The sequence below is a fragment of the Dipodomys merriami genome, unplaced genomic scaffold (assembly GCF_024711535.1).
Source record: "Dipodomys merriami isolate MVZ:Mamm:240054 unplaced genomic scaffold, mDipMer1.0.p SCAF_60, whole genome shotgun sequence".
Lineage (NCBI taxonomy): Eukaryota > Metazoa > Chordata > Mammalia > Rodentia > Heteromyidae > Dipodomys > Dipodomys merriami.
Genome location: NW_027206180.1, coordinates 4879102 through 4894997, shown reverse-complemented (window position 1 = coordinate 4894997; position 15896 = coordinate 4879102). Strand labels below are relative to the sequence as shown.

General features: G+C 48.3%; 1 protein-coding gene across 20 annotated transcripts in view; it reads left to right on the top strand.

Annotated features, from left to right (window-relative positions):
- Rbfox1 (RNA binding fox-1 homolog 1) overlaps positions 1 to 15896 on the top strand; it is a 1026253-nt gene that overhangs the window by 957437 nt on the left and 52920 nt on the right. For 17 of the 20 annotated variants that reach the window (XM_070003525.1, XM_070003535.1, XM_070003528.1 and 14 more), the window contains one exon: positions 356 to 436. The exons of the other annotated variants lie outside the window; for them this stretch is intronic. In XM_070003525.1, the coding sequence (XP_069859626.1) occupies positions 356 to 436 (81 nt within the window). The remainder of the gene's footprint in view (positions 1 to 355; positions 437 to 15896) is intronic. 20 annotated transcript variants of the gene reach the window in all.

The window sequence follows — 15896 nt, the reverse complement described above, 5'->3', positions numbered from 1 at the left end:
GTGTCGGGAGTCAGTCTCGCTGTCTGGGTCTTGAGTGTGTCCGGTCCCTTCCATTGCTGCTTTGACATTGGATCCATCAGATTCCCCAGTGGCGAGTCCTGATGTCAACTCGGTGGGGGGGGGAGGGGGGGACTGAGGGTGGTTTTGCATTGGGTTCCTTGAGCTGAAGCAAATGGGGGGGGGGTCTCCCAGGGGGTGTGTCTCTGTCTCACGCTGTGGGATACGGCTGTGTTTCCATTTCTCTGCCTCTTCTCGTTTGCATGGCGGTGATCTTGGAGGTGTAGCAAATCTGTTCCCAAACCAGATACCATCTCTCTTCTCTCCGTCTCTCTCTGTCTCTCTCTCTCTCTCGCAGGCACGGTTCTGTTGTGCCAGGCCAACCAGGAGGGATCCTCCATGTACAGTACCCCCAGTTCACTTGTATACACTTCCGCAAGTAAGCCCACGGCCGTGGCTCCCTTTCTGTTTTTGTGCCATGAATCTCAGCCCCATCGCCTTGCGCCCTGCCATGTTTAGTTTCTGCTCCTCCCTTCGTCCCCCCGCCCGCCCCCCCGCCTCCCGTCCACCCTCCCCTCCCCATGGCTCTCGGTAAGGTGGACTTTCATAGAAGCATGTCTGTTCAACCCGATGCCTTAACATCCAGAACCCTCTGCCTGTACCCCATCTGCATCAGAACCCTCACGCCCCCAATATTTGAGCCATGCTCGGTAGACACGCAAGCATTGAGTACAAGGGGCGGATACTGGGGGCCTTGGCTGGGGCAGGGGGAGGGGAGGGCAGGGGAGGGGAGGGCGGAATGCCAAGGGAAGGTGGAAAGCTAGAGCTCCTTGCTTGCCTTCTGTTACAGCTCTGCACATGATTATGAAAATGCGTTGAGCCCGTGAGCTAGTCTGATGGCACCCGCCAATCCCGTGGGGTTCCCCGCTGTGGGAAACGGGGGGGCAGTAGATGGCTCATGATCCCTTTGCAAGTCTGTACTGTCCTTTGTTGGGTGACTGTAATGAGAGGTACTGGAGACGGAGGGAGCTGGGGTCGAAAGTTGGTTTTGAAAAGGGAGTTTCCCTCTCTCTGTTTTAAAGGCAGGTGTTGGGGTGGAAAAACCGAAAATGGCCCCCATTCCCAGAGCAGATTGAAGAATTGAAGCTCAATCTGCGCCTCCCCCTCCTCCCCGGGCATAGCCCAGGCTTTGTGTGTGTAGTCCTGAGACGATTCCATAGATGTCCAGCAGGGTCTGTATTCGAAAGTGAGTGAGTCGTAGTGGGGGGCTTCGAGAAGAGCAGGTGGGTCTCGGGAACGAGAGCGTGGAAGTTCTCATCTTCACGGGGGGGGGGGGGGGTGAGAGACTAGATCATGCGCACAATCCTGCAAAACCAGACACCCCCACCCCCACCCCACCGTGTGAGCTGTCACGGGAGAGAGAATCGTGAAGGGGACCTAACCCACCCCCTCGTTTCCTGAAAGTTTCAGGACATGGGGACGGGCAGTGGAGTTCTGCCAGCCAGTTGGGCTCATCGTCCACAGAAGTTCTGGTGCTGGTTAAGTGAAACGTGTTTTGTATTTTTTTTTTTTTTGGTGGTGGGCGGGGGCTGGGTGTGAGAAGCCAAAACCTGACAGTCTAGGCCATTGGTGGTTCTTTCTGAATGTATGGAAAACTGTATTCCCCACCACCACCCCCCGCCCCGGGGGCCTGAGAATGTGTGTGCACCTGGCTCCTGATGCTATTGCGCATGCTCCCATCCTCCCTTAATTCTCTCCACACCTGCGCCAGGTAGGTACTGGAGTGCTTGTTTTGCAGCGATGGTAGCCGGTAGCGTAGGCTTTTTGGAAGCTGGGTGTGTTCCATTCTAAGCCTAGACGATTCCTTTCCTTGCCCTTCCTTTTCTCCTTGTCAAGGATAATTTGTTTTGGAAGGAGAAGGGTCTATGGTTGTGTGCTTGAGTGTTCCTTTCCCCTGTTGTCGCTGTGTAGAAATATCTGGAGCAAACGCTTCTCTCCCTGGTGGGCTGCACAAGGCAGTGACTGTTTTGGTTGATGGTACGCTCATCAGTCCTGCGGGATGACTGGTTGCCGTGCTGATTACGTGGCTTGGGGTGATCATATGACGTGGATGGTGCAAGTTTTCCTTATAGACGTGAACACAGACCACGCCTCAAAAGAAAAAAGAAGAGGTGCAGATTGGTAGTCATAGAGCTGTTCTGGAGCGAATCGGGGTATGTGCCAAGCGGGTCTAACTCACGGTCGGCAGAGTTAAAGCCAAAGGGCAAAATCTACCCGTGCCCAGTTTATAAGGCATATTTTGTAAGAGTTTGTTAAACAAAAAATGGTCTACAGCGTGGCTCTTTGAAGAAAAAATTATTAGCGCCCAATTTGTACTTTTATTATTGAAAATCTAAGTAGCAATGTTGGTTTGCAGAGAGACATAAAAACATATGTGCATACATACTTTCCCAGGGTTTAGAAGTCTGTAATGATTATAGAAACTGTACTATAGTGTGTGTTCACAGCGTCATTTTGTCAATGACATCATCTGACCTATAGTATATAGGTGACAGAACTCAAAATTAGTTTTCAATTTTATTGTCAAGGTGAAGTGCAGAGGGGCTACAGTTACATAAGGTAAGAGTACATTTCTTGTCTAACTTGTTACCCTCTCCCCCTCCTCTTTATCCCCCCCCCCAAGTTGTATGGATCATTTGTTTCACCATTTTGTTAGAACTCAACTTTTATTGTTCTCATTTATCAGCTATGCCTTCCTTCTTTCCTCTCTCTTCCCTGTCTGCTCATCCCTCTCCTCACCTCTCTCTCTCCTCCCATCTCCACCCCCCAGTCCCCTTCTCTGGCTCTTCCCTCTCAACTCTTTTCTCCCTTTCCCCTCTCCCAGCTCCTCCCTGTCTTCTCTCTTTCTGCCCTCCTCTCTAGCCTCTCCTCTCTCTCTTCCAAGTCTTCTGTTTACTTCTTTCCTCATCCCTCCCCTCCTTTCTTTCTCTATTTCTCTTCCCTCTCACCTCCCCGTGTTCCCCTCTCCTAGCCCCTCCCTTTCCTCTCTCCCCTCTCCTCTCTGACTCTTCCCTTTGTCTCATCTTCTCTCCTCTTTTTCCCTCTCCTTCCTCCCATCTCCTCCCTTTCTCATCTTCTCCCTTCTTTCTTTTCCCTCTGGTCCTGTCTTCTATCTCCTTTCATGTCTCCTCCTCTTTCTCCTCTCCTCTCCTCTCCCTTCTCTCGGGCTCTTCCCTCTCACCTCCTTCCTAGACTCCTCTGTATTCTCTCTCATCTTTCTCTCTCTCCTAGGTCCTCCCTCCTGTGTCTCATCTCTCTCTCTCCTGTCTCTTCCTCTCTCCCTTTCTCTCAGGCTCTTCCCTGTCTTCTCTCATCTCTCCTAGCCTCCTCTGTACTCTCTCTCCTGTCTCCTCCCCTCTCTCTCTCCTCCCTCCCACCCCTTTCTTCTCCTCCCATGTCTCATCTTCTGTCTCTCTTCTCTTCCCCTCTCTCTCACCTCCCTCTCTCTTTGCTCCTCCCCTCCCTCCTACTTCCTCTGTATTCTCTCTCCTGTCTCCTTCTCTCCTCACCCCTTGGGCTCTTCCTCTCTTCTCCTTTCCCTCTCTCTCACCTCCCTCCTAGACTCCTCTGTATTCTCATCTCCCCCCCACTCACTCTCCTGTCTCTCATCTCTCCCCCCCATCCCGTCTCCTAGCTCCTCCATCTTCTACATTCTCTCCTCTCTCTTTCCCCTCTCCTTGGTCCTCCCTGTCTTCTCCTCTCAGGCTCTTCCCTCTTCTCTCCTTTGCCTCTCTCTCACCTCCCTCCTAGACTCCTCTGTGTTCTCTCCCCCCCTCTCTCTCTCCTTGCTCCTCCCCTCTTCTTTTTCCTCTCACCTCCCTCCTACTTCCTCTGTATTCTCTCTCCTGTCTCCTCCTCTCCTCACCCCTTGGGCTCTCCCCCTCTCTCATCTCTCCTTTCCCTCTTTCTCACCTTCCTCCTAGCCTCCTCTGTATTCTCTCTCCATCTCCTCCCAAGTCTTCCCTCTCACCTCTCTCCTTGCTCCCCTCCTCCTCTCATCTCCTTTCTCTACTCTCTCTCCTCCCATGTCTCATCTTCTGTCTCTCCTTTCTCCTCTCTCTTTCCCCTCTCCTTGGTCCTCCCTGTCTTCTCCTCTCCCTCTCCCTTCTCTCTCGGGCTCTTCCCTCTTCTCCCTCTCATCTCTCCTTGGTTTTCCCTCATCTCTCACCTCCCTCCTAGACTCCTCTGTGTTCTCTCCCCCTCTCACCTCTCTCCTTGCTCCTCCCCTCTTCGTTTTCCTCTCACCTCCCTCATCTTCTCTCCCCCATCCCGTCTCCTAGCTCCTCCATCTTCTACGTTCTCTCCTCTCTCTCTCCAGCTCTTCCCTCCCTGTCTTTTCTCTCTCCTCTCCAGCTCTTCCTCTCTCCCCCTCCTCTCTGTAATGCAGTGGGCCAGGGGAAAGGCCTCCCTTTGCGGGGATGCACGGTGCTACCTTGCATCGTTGTCCTCTGGGCTTGGGTCCCGGGCCTTGGCGTTGAAAGCTCGCAGTTCACAGTGCTCTTCCTCTCAGAACCTAGCCATCTTTGAAGATGTCCCTTTTAATTTGGAGTTGCGTCTGGGAGCTGTCTTCCTGGAACTAAAGCATATAATCTATCGAATGCACAGTTTTGCATCTTATGTGTTTACAGACTTATAAATAAATGTATTGGGAGGTGTGCAAGTGTATACAAGTGCGTAACTTTATCCCACTCGTAAGTGAATCTTTCTAATAAGACCAAGGACACAAATTTCCCCCAGGATCTGATGTTAATAGGTATTCCTGTTTGACCCAAAGGGCTGCCATATTATTTCCTCCTTTCCAAACTGGTTTAAAGCTCTAGTTCAGATTATATCTACTTGCACACCCACGTTTTTAACCAGGCTCACGAAACAGTAAACACTGGCCCTACTTCTGGACAAACTTACAGAACAAAACACCAGGAACACAAGCAGGATGGCTACTTTGTACAAACCAGTTCCACCTGTTTTCTAGAGTAAGGGCACTCACTGAATGGCTGTCAACATCAGTATCAGCTCCGGAGTCAGAGCCAGGGAGGTAAGGAACAAATCACACCTCTGCCAAAGGAAATGGAGACCCCCCCACACCCAATCTACTTCAGACATCCTACCAAAGAATGACCAGCCCCTTCTGAATCATAGCTAGGTGATTCCATTTAGGTCAAGAGACAGTCATAATCAGCTTTGTTGTCTCACAATTACGAGTAGGTTTAAATTAGAAAAAAGTTAACCTGCTCAGGGAAGCATGCATACATGCATGTACACACGTGCACACACACACACACGCACAGGTAGAATAATAACCCCATGTCATCCTAGGACTGATACACCTTTTCCCCATGAGGAGTCAAAGGAAGACAGACAGACCCTCCCCCTCCAATGGCCTGGGGAGATACTTGAATTTTTCCAGCGGAAAGGACACACCTATAATGTGCTTGCCACACATACAACGTCGTGACCGTTTCCCAGAGGGCCTTGTTGGATGGGTTCGCCATTCCACAGACACCCAAGGTCTTCTCCTCATGTCTCCCGTGCAGGCCGCTGTGAACACCACCCTTGTGTTTCCGGTTCCTCATCCACGTCCCAACCACAAGATTACACAAGGTGTTTCCCAGCATGCCCCTCTACCGCTAATGAGTGGCTTTTGCCTATCAATTGTCATTGGGACATTTACCTCTCAGGAATTTCAAGATGCTTGCTTTCTGCTCCTCTTCTGAGGTTTTTTCTCATACGCTGACGGAGGGGTTCTGGTGGAGTTGAGCGGTGGCAGCAACCTATGAAAAAACGTAAGATATTAAAAATGTATTTTACATTCTGGCAACCTGCCTTTGCTTACACGCCATTATCCATTATTAATTATGTCAGCAAATATGTATCTTCTCATGTTGTTTGTTCTGAATATCACTGAGAATTGAGGAAAAAAACAAAAAACTCCATGAGGAGTAACCTCCCGCATAGCCCTCTTTTGGTCTGCCCACACCACCGTAACAAAACACCAGGGTGGGAGCTGGAGCTATTATGGTTGCACTATTCTGGAGATTGGGACTCCAGGTAGCCAGGTGAGGGCTTCTTCACGGCCCGATTCCTCCCTGCGTCCTCACGTGGAGGAGAGAGAAGGCTGGCGCTACCTATATCCCTCTTGCAACCCCAGCCATCTCTCAAACCCTTTCTCCAAATAACACCGTTATCCTCAACAGCTGAATTACACCTTGGTGTAAGGCCGCCATTTGAAAAGAGAAAAGGGAGAGAGAAAAAGATACCTTGCAGGAAGAACTTCAGTGTCATTTTCCATGCTCAGTCATGCGCACTAGTGTGTCTGTGGATTCACGGAAGCCACAGCAGAGCATTCGATCCTCGTGGGGTCAGGTCCTAAAGGTGAAGGGTGACGGAGGTGACTTACCTCGGAAATTCCTACCACTGCTGTGCACCGGACACGGCGGGCGAAGGCTCAGAACCGAAATGTTGTCAGAGATGCACGGCCAGCCCTTCCTCCTCTCATTCACTGCTCTGAAGCTCGGCGTCCGATGGGAGGGGCTTGGTTTTCATTGCTGCGTCGGTTGCAGGTTTGATGGCTGCTGTTGTACGGAATTCATAAAACACGGTGTAAGGGGCAGAACCTTGCATCCATCAAACCCTGCACGGTTCTACTTTCAGGCAATGAGTCGGACTTCCACTGGTTTCTGTGATTGAAGGCCTAAATTAATTCCCAGCTTCCCGTTGCCTCTGCCCAATGTAGGAAATGTCACGTGGACTAAGCCGGGCTCGGAGGAAGTGTGCAGACGGGTTCGTGGGGTTATAGACACGTGGAGCGGAAGTCCTGCTGGCTCCCTCCTTCCCTCCCTTGCTGGGCACCGCCTCCAGGGCGGCTTCTTGGGATACTTTCTGGAGGGAGAAGGCTAGTGTTGGGATCAAGGCATACAAGGATGACCTCTCAGCTTGAGACAAAAATGTAAAGGGTGTAAAAGACACCTCTGTGTAATCCAGGTATGTAATTCTTTAAGCAATTTGATAAAGGCCCCAGTTAGTAGAAACAGATCCATGATGAACAAAACATCAAGATATCTCGTAAGACAGGATGGTCGTTACCATTCACATGTATTTACCCGCCCCTTTGGAGATTTAGGGTCCGATATAACTCAGCACAGCAATGTAATCTTTCATACTACGGTTATCCCTTCCCCCTCCCTCCCCTTAGAAAATGGCATTAAACATGAAAACGTGATGTACTGGCTGGGCTTAATGGCTTATGTCTGTAATCGTAGGCACCAAAAAAGGATCTCAGTTTGAGGCCAGTCGGGTTAAAAGCCTCATATCACTCAACCAAAAGTTGGGCTCAGTGGTTCATGCCTGTCATCCCAGCTACGTCAGCACCATAAATAGGAGGCTCAAAGCCCAGGCATAGAGAGAGAGGTCTGTGGTTCACATGGTTCGGGACTCCCAATACCAGTACTAGGGGAAAAAAATGGTAAGACTTACCTTGATTATTTCAATGTTGGGGTTTCCGCCCAATGCTGCAAGGTCCTAATTGGCCATACGTATCTTAATCTTACACTTGAAATGACGAGGTGATTTTTTTTTTTAATGCTTTTTTCTCGTGAGGGCATTTTAAACACCAAGAGGTTAAGGGCCTTATCTGAGATCACTTGCGTTCTCTGGGTCCTTGAAGAACGCCCCACGCCCCTGAGTGTAGACACAGCGGCACACTGGGATCCTAGCGCTGGCTGGCAGGGCAGAGCAGAGCGAGTGCTCCCGGGATCCAGTGCTGCTGGACGGGACCGTGCTGGGCTGGAGCACTGGAGCACTGCCTTCATCTCCCCTCCTCATCCTCTTGCCTATCTGTTATATCTGGGCAGGGCTTGGCTAGAATTTGTCATTAGAAGGCTGTAGAGGTCATGTGATCTCTTGCCACTACACATCTAGCCACCTGTATAGATGGGAATAGGTCTGGCTATGTTCTAATAAAACTTTATTGACAAAAAAACTATCCGTGGGCCAGATTCAGCTGACCTGGCAAATGTTCACCGACATCTGTCTCAGCCCCTTACTCTTACTTGACTTGGCTTCTTAAGACGCAAAAAGGAACTTCTGCATTCCAATCATGTCATCACATTACAAAACAAAGGGTATCAGGTTGCTACATAAAAAGGGACATATTAAAGGAACATCCTGACACTAATCAAGATGAATTGTACTCATACACTGCTTTGTTAAATGGCAACTCCTTTGTACAACTATTTACAGATAATTTAATTTACAAAAAAAAAAAAGAGACAACAATTTGGCCTAGACACACCAATCCTTAGTTTTGCTCACACAATGAAAATTTCAGTGTGGCAGTTTTATTCTGATACAAAAGACCTGCCTCAGTTTCCTGGGACAAAAATGATGAATCCTTCCCCACAACCCCATTTGCTTCCCAAGACCTCACAGCCTCTTACCTTCCCCAGACCTCTGACAGCCCTGGCTGGACCAAAATAAACTCTTCAGAACTGGATCCTTCCAATCAGAGAACCGGGAGTTGGAGGCATGACCCAGTTGGTAGAACGCTAGCCAATGAGTGAAAGAGGCAGGCATGGGGTTCAAGTCCTGGGTTTTGGACCTATGGGGAAAAGAAAAGCAATCAGCAACCTGAGGAACAGTCCCTGCTGCTACCTGCCCACATCTCCAGGCCAGCGTCATGGCAGACACTTGCCCAGGCTCCCATGATCATTTTCTCTGTAGTAATTCCCTCCTCCCTTCCATCACTTCAGCACTCCTTTGGTGGGAAGAGAGTTGGAAATGCCTAGCTTCACATCTTTACAAAATTCAGGTGACATTCTAGCTTCTAGAGAAGACAGACAGACACACAGACACACAGACACACAGACACAGACACACACACACACACACACAGGTCTCCACCTAGCCCGTGTGGAGGGCGCTGCTTAGACAAGCCAGGCCTTTCAGGATAGCGTTTCACAGGTGCCAACAGTTTCATTGGGCATGTCTATGTGCGAGGTGCAACCCAATGGGAAACTCAGCCCCTGTCTCCATGGCCGCTTGAGTCTCCCTTAGGAATGAAGTATTACTGCTTCTACCATGGTGTGGCATTCTAGAGAGACTCGCCCAGCCGCCAAGGGCTCTCTGTGCTGAGTCCTCAGACTGGGAGGTTTGTAAGACACTCACCGTGTGTGGGGCTCTGCCTGGTACCATGTTCCCAGCACGTGGACACGCGGCTCACTCGGTGAGCCAAAGCTGGGCCCAGTGCTCTGGCCGCCCCCACCCACCGTGAGCCCCCAGGCCACCCCCATCCCTTTTGACGCACTCTTCCTGCCTTGACTTCCCGGGGGTCTAGCACACACTGATTTATTCATCACTTTACTGTGTGTGTGTGTGTGTGTGTGTGTGTGTACACACACATTACAACAGTCCTCAAATATAGCATATTTCCCAACTTTTATGTCGGCACATGGGAATTTAATGAAATGATGGGTTTCTTTGTGACATTTTCATACCTATTATATATCTATATAGATATAGATATATATTAAACAGTTCTGTTGACCGGGTGCTGGTGGCTCACACCTGTAATCCCAGCTAACCAGGAGGCTGAGATCTGAGGATCCTGGCTCAAAGCTGCCCAGGCAGGGAAGTCCATGAGACTGATTCTTATCTCCCATGAACCACCAGAAAACCAGAAGTGGCGCTGTAGCTCAGAGTGGTAGAGGGCTCAGGGACAGTGCCCAGGCCCTATGAGAGACAAAAAAATGAAAAGTTCAACCATGTTAAATGGTTAGATTTCATATACATGCATATTTTTCATATAATTTTTCATGTATACATACATAACAGTTTGATTATGTCAATGATGGATTTTTTTGGGGGGAGTCCAGTCGTGGGGTCTGAACTCTGGGCCTGGGCACTGTCCCTCAGCTCTTCAGCTCAAGGCAAGCACTCTACCACTTAAGCCACAGTGCCACTTCTGGCTTTTTTCTTTTTTGCTTATGTGGTGCTAAGGAATCGAACCCAGGGCCTCATGCATGCAAGGCAAGCGCTCTACCACTAGCCACCTTCCCAGCCCCTCAATGATGGATTTTATTGTGACATTTTCATAGATATGTGATAGCTAACTATCTTTTACAATAGTTTCATCATGTTAAATGATAGATTTCATATATATTCAGATACTTTTTCATATATACTTTTAACAAAATTTATGTCAGTGGTGGACATCACTGATATTTCCTCATACAAATATGAGACATATATAACATGTATATGAAATATATACATATATATGTATAAACATAGCTTGATTATCTCCACCTCCCATTATACCTCTGATTTATTACCAAGTAAGTTTTAAGTTGGTTTTGCTGGCTCTGACATGAACTCTTTCATCTCACCTGGATGACACTGTTTGGAACAGGTTTATTTGTGTTTTCAACCTCCCCAACTTCTCCATCCATGTCTCGTTACTTTGAGTCAGAATCATAGCTCACTTTGCTATTGCTTCTTTTTTTTTCTTTCTTTCCAGGAAATAACAGCTAGTTGCTCCCTCACCCTTTAAATTCTTTTTTTTTCTTTTTTTTTCTTTTTTGTCGGCTGCAGGGCTTGAACTCTGGGCCTGCGCTCTTCAGCTCAAGGAGAGCGCTCTACCACTTGAGCCACAGCTCCACTTCAGTTTTCTGGTGGTTCACTGGAGATAAGAGTCTCTCAGACTTTCCTGCCCAGGCTGGCTTTGAACCACAATCTTTATATCTCAGCCTCCTGCGTAGCTAGGATTTTAGGGGTGAGCCACCAGCACGGGGCACCTTTAAAGTCTTTTAAAGGGAACTTTCTGCAAGGAAACTTCTCCCAAGTGCCTACTGTCTCTATTTCTCTTGGCACTATATCTTTTTTCAATTAAATTCCATGCAGATCAGAGAGGTTCTCATTGTTTTTTTTTTTTTTTTTTTTTGAGATGGAGGTCTTGGCTCTGTATTAAAAACAAAAACAACAAAAAACTTCCAATTGCGAAGACTACCATCCCACGGGATGCCCCAGAACATCTTATTTGTCTTGATATTTCTGTCACAGAAATATGTATGACAGATAAGGAGTCACTCGAGGATGTGTTTGCTTTGTTTGAGACAGATATTAAAACAATAAACTCTGCCATCCTGGGACTGGCTGCGCGCACAGCCAGAGCGCGAGGTGGAGGCGCATGCTTCTGAGGAGCAGCCCTGCAGTTGTTCCTCGGGAATTCCCTGGGAACGCGGGGGGCCCTGTAACAGCATTGACAGAAAGTGCTTTGCCGTGCTTTACCTTTTAAGAGGACCAGCCTACTGCTACCACTCCTGCATTCAGTCCCGTACCATGCCCACCTTCCTCTGCCCCCAACATAGACCAGAGAGGAATCCTTCAATTGTTTGAAAATCTTTTTGGAAGGGTTGTTCTTGTCTAAGCACTTGGCTTCCCCAAACTACTGTGGATCCAAAATGGAAGGGGGGGAAGGTTGGGGGGAAGTACCATTCTCCTGGCGTATGCGCACTGCACCAGTACTGGAGCCTGAACTCAGGGCCTGGGTGTTGTCTCTCGGAGCTTTGCTTGCTCAAGGCTAGTATTCTGCTACTTGATTCCACAGCTTCACTTCTAGCTTTTTAACTGGTTAATTGAAGATGGAGAGTCTCACAGACTTTTCTGCCCGGGCTGGCTTCAAATCTCAGTCCTCAGGTCTCGGTCTCCTGAGTAGTTAGGATTACAGGCATGAGCTATGGTAGCACTCTGCTTTGCTCTGGTGGTTTTTGAAAGTTACACCAAAGAAATCAGACTGGACCTCCCTGGGCATTTCCAAATGACTCCCTTCTTCTGGCAGGTTGCACCTGAATCAGATGGCCCCTACCTGTCCTACAGGTGTGCTTTGGGTGTTGATCAAAGGATACACATTCTGATTTTTTTTTTTTTTACTAAATGGTATTGCTCTGAAGCAGATGAGCCTAACATCAACAGATCATCCTGACAGTAATGGCTTCGAGTAACATGAATAAAACCTTTGTATCATGTCCCCCACCACTCAGAAAGCCTTGTGTTCTAGAATTGCAGCAGCCCTATAGAACCCTGGGAAATTCGGCCCAGCATCAGGAAGCCTATTTCTCTCACTTGCTCTGTTTCCTTCCTGGAGAGACAATTCACCCAGCTTGCTACTTCAGCCAGCTGTTAGATACATCATGAATGATTTAACAATTGAACCTTCACTGGGTATATGCACTTGATAAAGTAATTATTTATATAAATTATTTGGTTCCTTTTCTTTTCTTTTTTTGCCTGTGGCTGCCTGGGAAAGAGAAAAATAAAAAACAACCAAGTTGATAGTGGTACAGATTTTTGTCCAACTAATAGATCACGGCAAACTGCTCCATGTAAATTAGAATAGATACCAGCATTGCGGGGCTCCATCTGTCTTTAGAGTGCTTTCAGACAACAGAAAGGACTTTTGTAAATGGTTTCTTCAGTCCTGCCAAAGTTAAACACTGCAAGATTGAGATTCATTCTCCTTTAGCTGAATGAAATGTTACGAGTTTTTTTTCTTTTTGCCTGGAGGTGTATTGTCAATATCTGCGTGCAGACACCTCACAAATACCTCTTCTGCATGAGAAAGCATGCCAGCACACATCTTAGCATTCACCTAGGGGTCCGCTTGAGTCATCCAACCATTTGTAATGTGGAAGAGGGGAGACATTAAATAGCTAACTTCCAGAGGTAAGAAGGGGCCATGGGGCGGCTAGCTAAAAACCAATGCTGAGAGCCAGGTGGCCGGTGGCTCACACCTGTCATCCTAGCTACTCAGGGGGCTGAGATCTGAGGATCGTCATGGTTCGAAACCAGCCTGGGAGAGAAAAGTCTATGAGACCCTTATCTCTAATTAAACAACAGAAAGCCAGAAGTGGAGCTGGGGATTAAGCGGTAGAGTGCTAGCTCTGAGCAAAAACAAAGCAAAACCAAACCTCAGAGATAGTGCCGAGGCCTTGGGTTCAAGCCCCAGGACCATCTTCCCAGACACCTCCCCCTCCGAACACACAACACACACACACTCTCCCCCTTCCCCCCCTCTCCTGTCCACACTTAGAATTATGAAGAATATTCCCATGCATGAATAATGTGGGTAGGTTCTGATGTTCATTAGGGGGAAAAACAATATATAATATGTAGCCAAAGCTACCTTCAAATACTGTCTTTTCCTGCCTGAGTCCACTACATGCTGGGGATATGGACGCACTCGGCCATGTCTGGATAATTTTTGGTTGTGTTGTTTTTAACTTAGGAAGCCTTTATGCTCTTGGGAGACACTGACTCTGCTTCCCACAGAATATTCCTGTATGTAAACTTCATGTCGTTTTCTATGCTATTTTTCCTCTAGCTGGCTTATTTCTGTCAAGCAAGGGGCTTCCATCAAACCCAGAGTCAAAACTGAGCGTGATATTAACAAATGATGGCATGTGATAGAAGAGCAGTGTCTCCCAGCCCCACATTATAAAAGTTTTCTCCCTTTAAGTTGTCCCAGACTTTCAAACAAGGGTCCTACATCCAACCTTCCCAGTGGAACTGAGTCACGCCAAGCACCCAGTAAAATACCCAATGCACTGCTAGAGCTGTGACCTCACGAGCAGCCTGCCGAGGGTCGCCCTGGCCGCCAGTGCTGGTAGAGCCCACAACCTCCCGCTCCGGGGCAGGGGATGATATAGGAAACCCCCTGGGTCGCATCCAGGTGTGAAGAAGAATCCCCGGAGGGAAAGGGAAGCCGCTGGCCTTCGGACTCACGTCAGTGCGGTTCTCTACAGCAGGAAGGGAGTCCGGCATTCGCAGGGATCCTGAAACCTCAGAACCTCAATATAGCACAGAAGAAACGGTGCCTTCCCCCCCAACCCCCATGACTGCCAGTCCCACAGAAAGACACACTGAGAGCTGGGAGGTGTCGATCACCGTATTCCTCTGTGAACTCACCTAGCTGGTGATTGGGGGGGGGGGGGGACGGGAGTGCGGGGGATGGGGGAGTCTGGCACTGTGGGATGTAGTATGCAGATAGGAAAGACCACAGGCCAGAGAAGGGAAGTTGGATTGGGAGAGAAGAGGAGAAAGATACTTTCACAGGGTGAGTTTGAGGATAGAGTAAATCACAGGCTCTAGACTCAGGTAGCTTAGATCATATATATATATATATATATATATATACACACACACACACACACACACACATATAAAGCATTAACATTATATATTATTCATTAATATATTAATATATTATGCTCCATTCCACCTTCAGGAAAACAAAAGCAGCCATACTTTGTGGTTCTTGTGGTCTTGTGTACGGTCAGTAGGTTAGTCTTTGTCTCTGCCGATTACCAGTTAAGGAATATTAGCTATTATCCATTCATTGACTCCTTATCTCTGATCATGGCGTCTGGGAAGCTGGAGGTGGTTGCTAAGTGGAATTGGATCTTTGTGTGGTGGCCTGAGAGGTGGGCAAATGATGTCTAGAATTCCTCATGCCTGAGAGCAGCCGCCGCCACCCAGCGTTTGTCTTGCAACATGGCGCCTGCATAGACAAGCCTCTGGTGACTCTTCCAAGTTCCGGGGGCTGTGCCCTGGAGTGGTGAGTTTGCCCAAGGACACACTCAGTACGTGTTTCAGTGCGTCGCTGGTGGCTAGGTCTTCTTGTGGTAGTTGGAGCCTGAGATGCAGGAGATAGGGTGTCTGCCGCACAGAAGCTTGTATAGTGAGCTGGTGACAAATGAGATGGTAAAGAAAATGATCGGTGCCGGGGGGGGGGGAGGGTGGATGTCCCAACAGGGTACTGATGCTCACAATGAGGGGGTGGGGGCCAGGGAATAGAAAGGAAGATGGGAAAGCCAAGCCCCAGAATGAGATGACGTCACAAACCGAGATGCGCATTAGCTACAGGAACGAATCTACTGCCATGTTTAGTAGACGGGACAAAGGAGAAACAAACCCTCCCTTCCCTCCCCCCACCCCCCCACCCAACCCAACCACGAGACTGGAGAAAAACGAGACGTTGTCGTCTCCTTCCATCTTACTCTCCAAGTCTAGCTGAAGTACAGTACTCAGATTAATAAAATTCGCCTTGGCCATCGGGCCAGGGCCAAGGCGCGCGCTCTTCCCCTCCTCCTCCCCACCCCCCCACTTTTTAAAAAAATGTACGTTCCTCCCCAGGTTCAAATCCTTGCCAATTCCTTCAGCACACTGTAATCAGACCAGTAACAGCCTAGCAACTTCTGGCTCATTTGGATTTGACTAAAACTTTTGTACCATGACGTTATGTAAAGAGATTCAATTATGGTGCGCAGTGTTTTGTGAGTAACTACCGCCCATAAAAAGTTAATTAATCAGGGATGTGTCAATTTCCTCGTGCCATGTCAATTTGCTGCAAGGTAATTAATCACTAATCACCCACCAAGCAGCAGGCCGAGGGACCATCCACGAGGCCATTTCATTGTCTTTCCTCTAAGCAAGTGGCATGCATGGCCGGGAAGAAAGGCATCTCGCCTTGCACAATATTTTTATCGACTCTTCTGCATGTGGTACCCAGCTCCAGCACCAAGCAGCTGCGGTGCAAATGGAATATGAATATATTAAAAGAAACAAACGAGCGGAGATTTATAGGACGTGGCGTTTCTGTTATGTCAGTTTTGAGATTAAACCAAGGAAATGAACAGTGAAAAATTACTCTTCCATGTGGAGAGTGGTGATTAGACTTGTACATTAATTAGAAATTTTTGTTTTCCTATTCAATGCATTTCAAATGAGCATGTCCTATAAGGAAATGTTTGTCCAAAACGTAGATTTATTCACTCCTAAACAGCAGT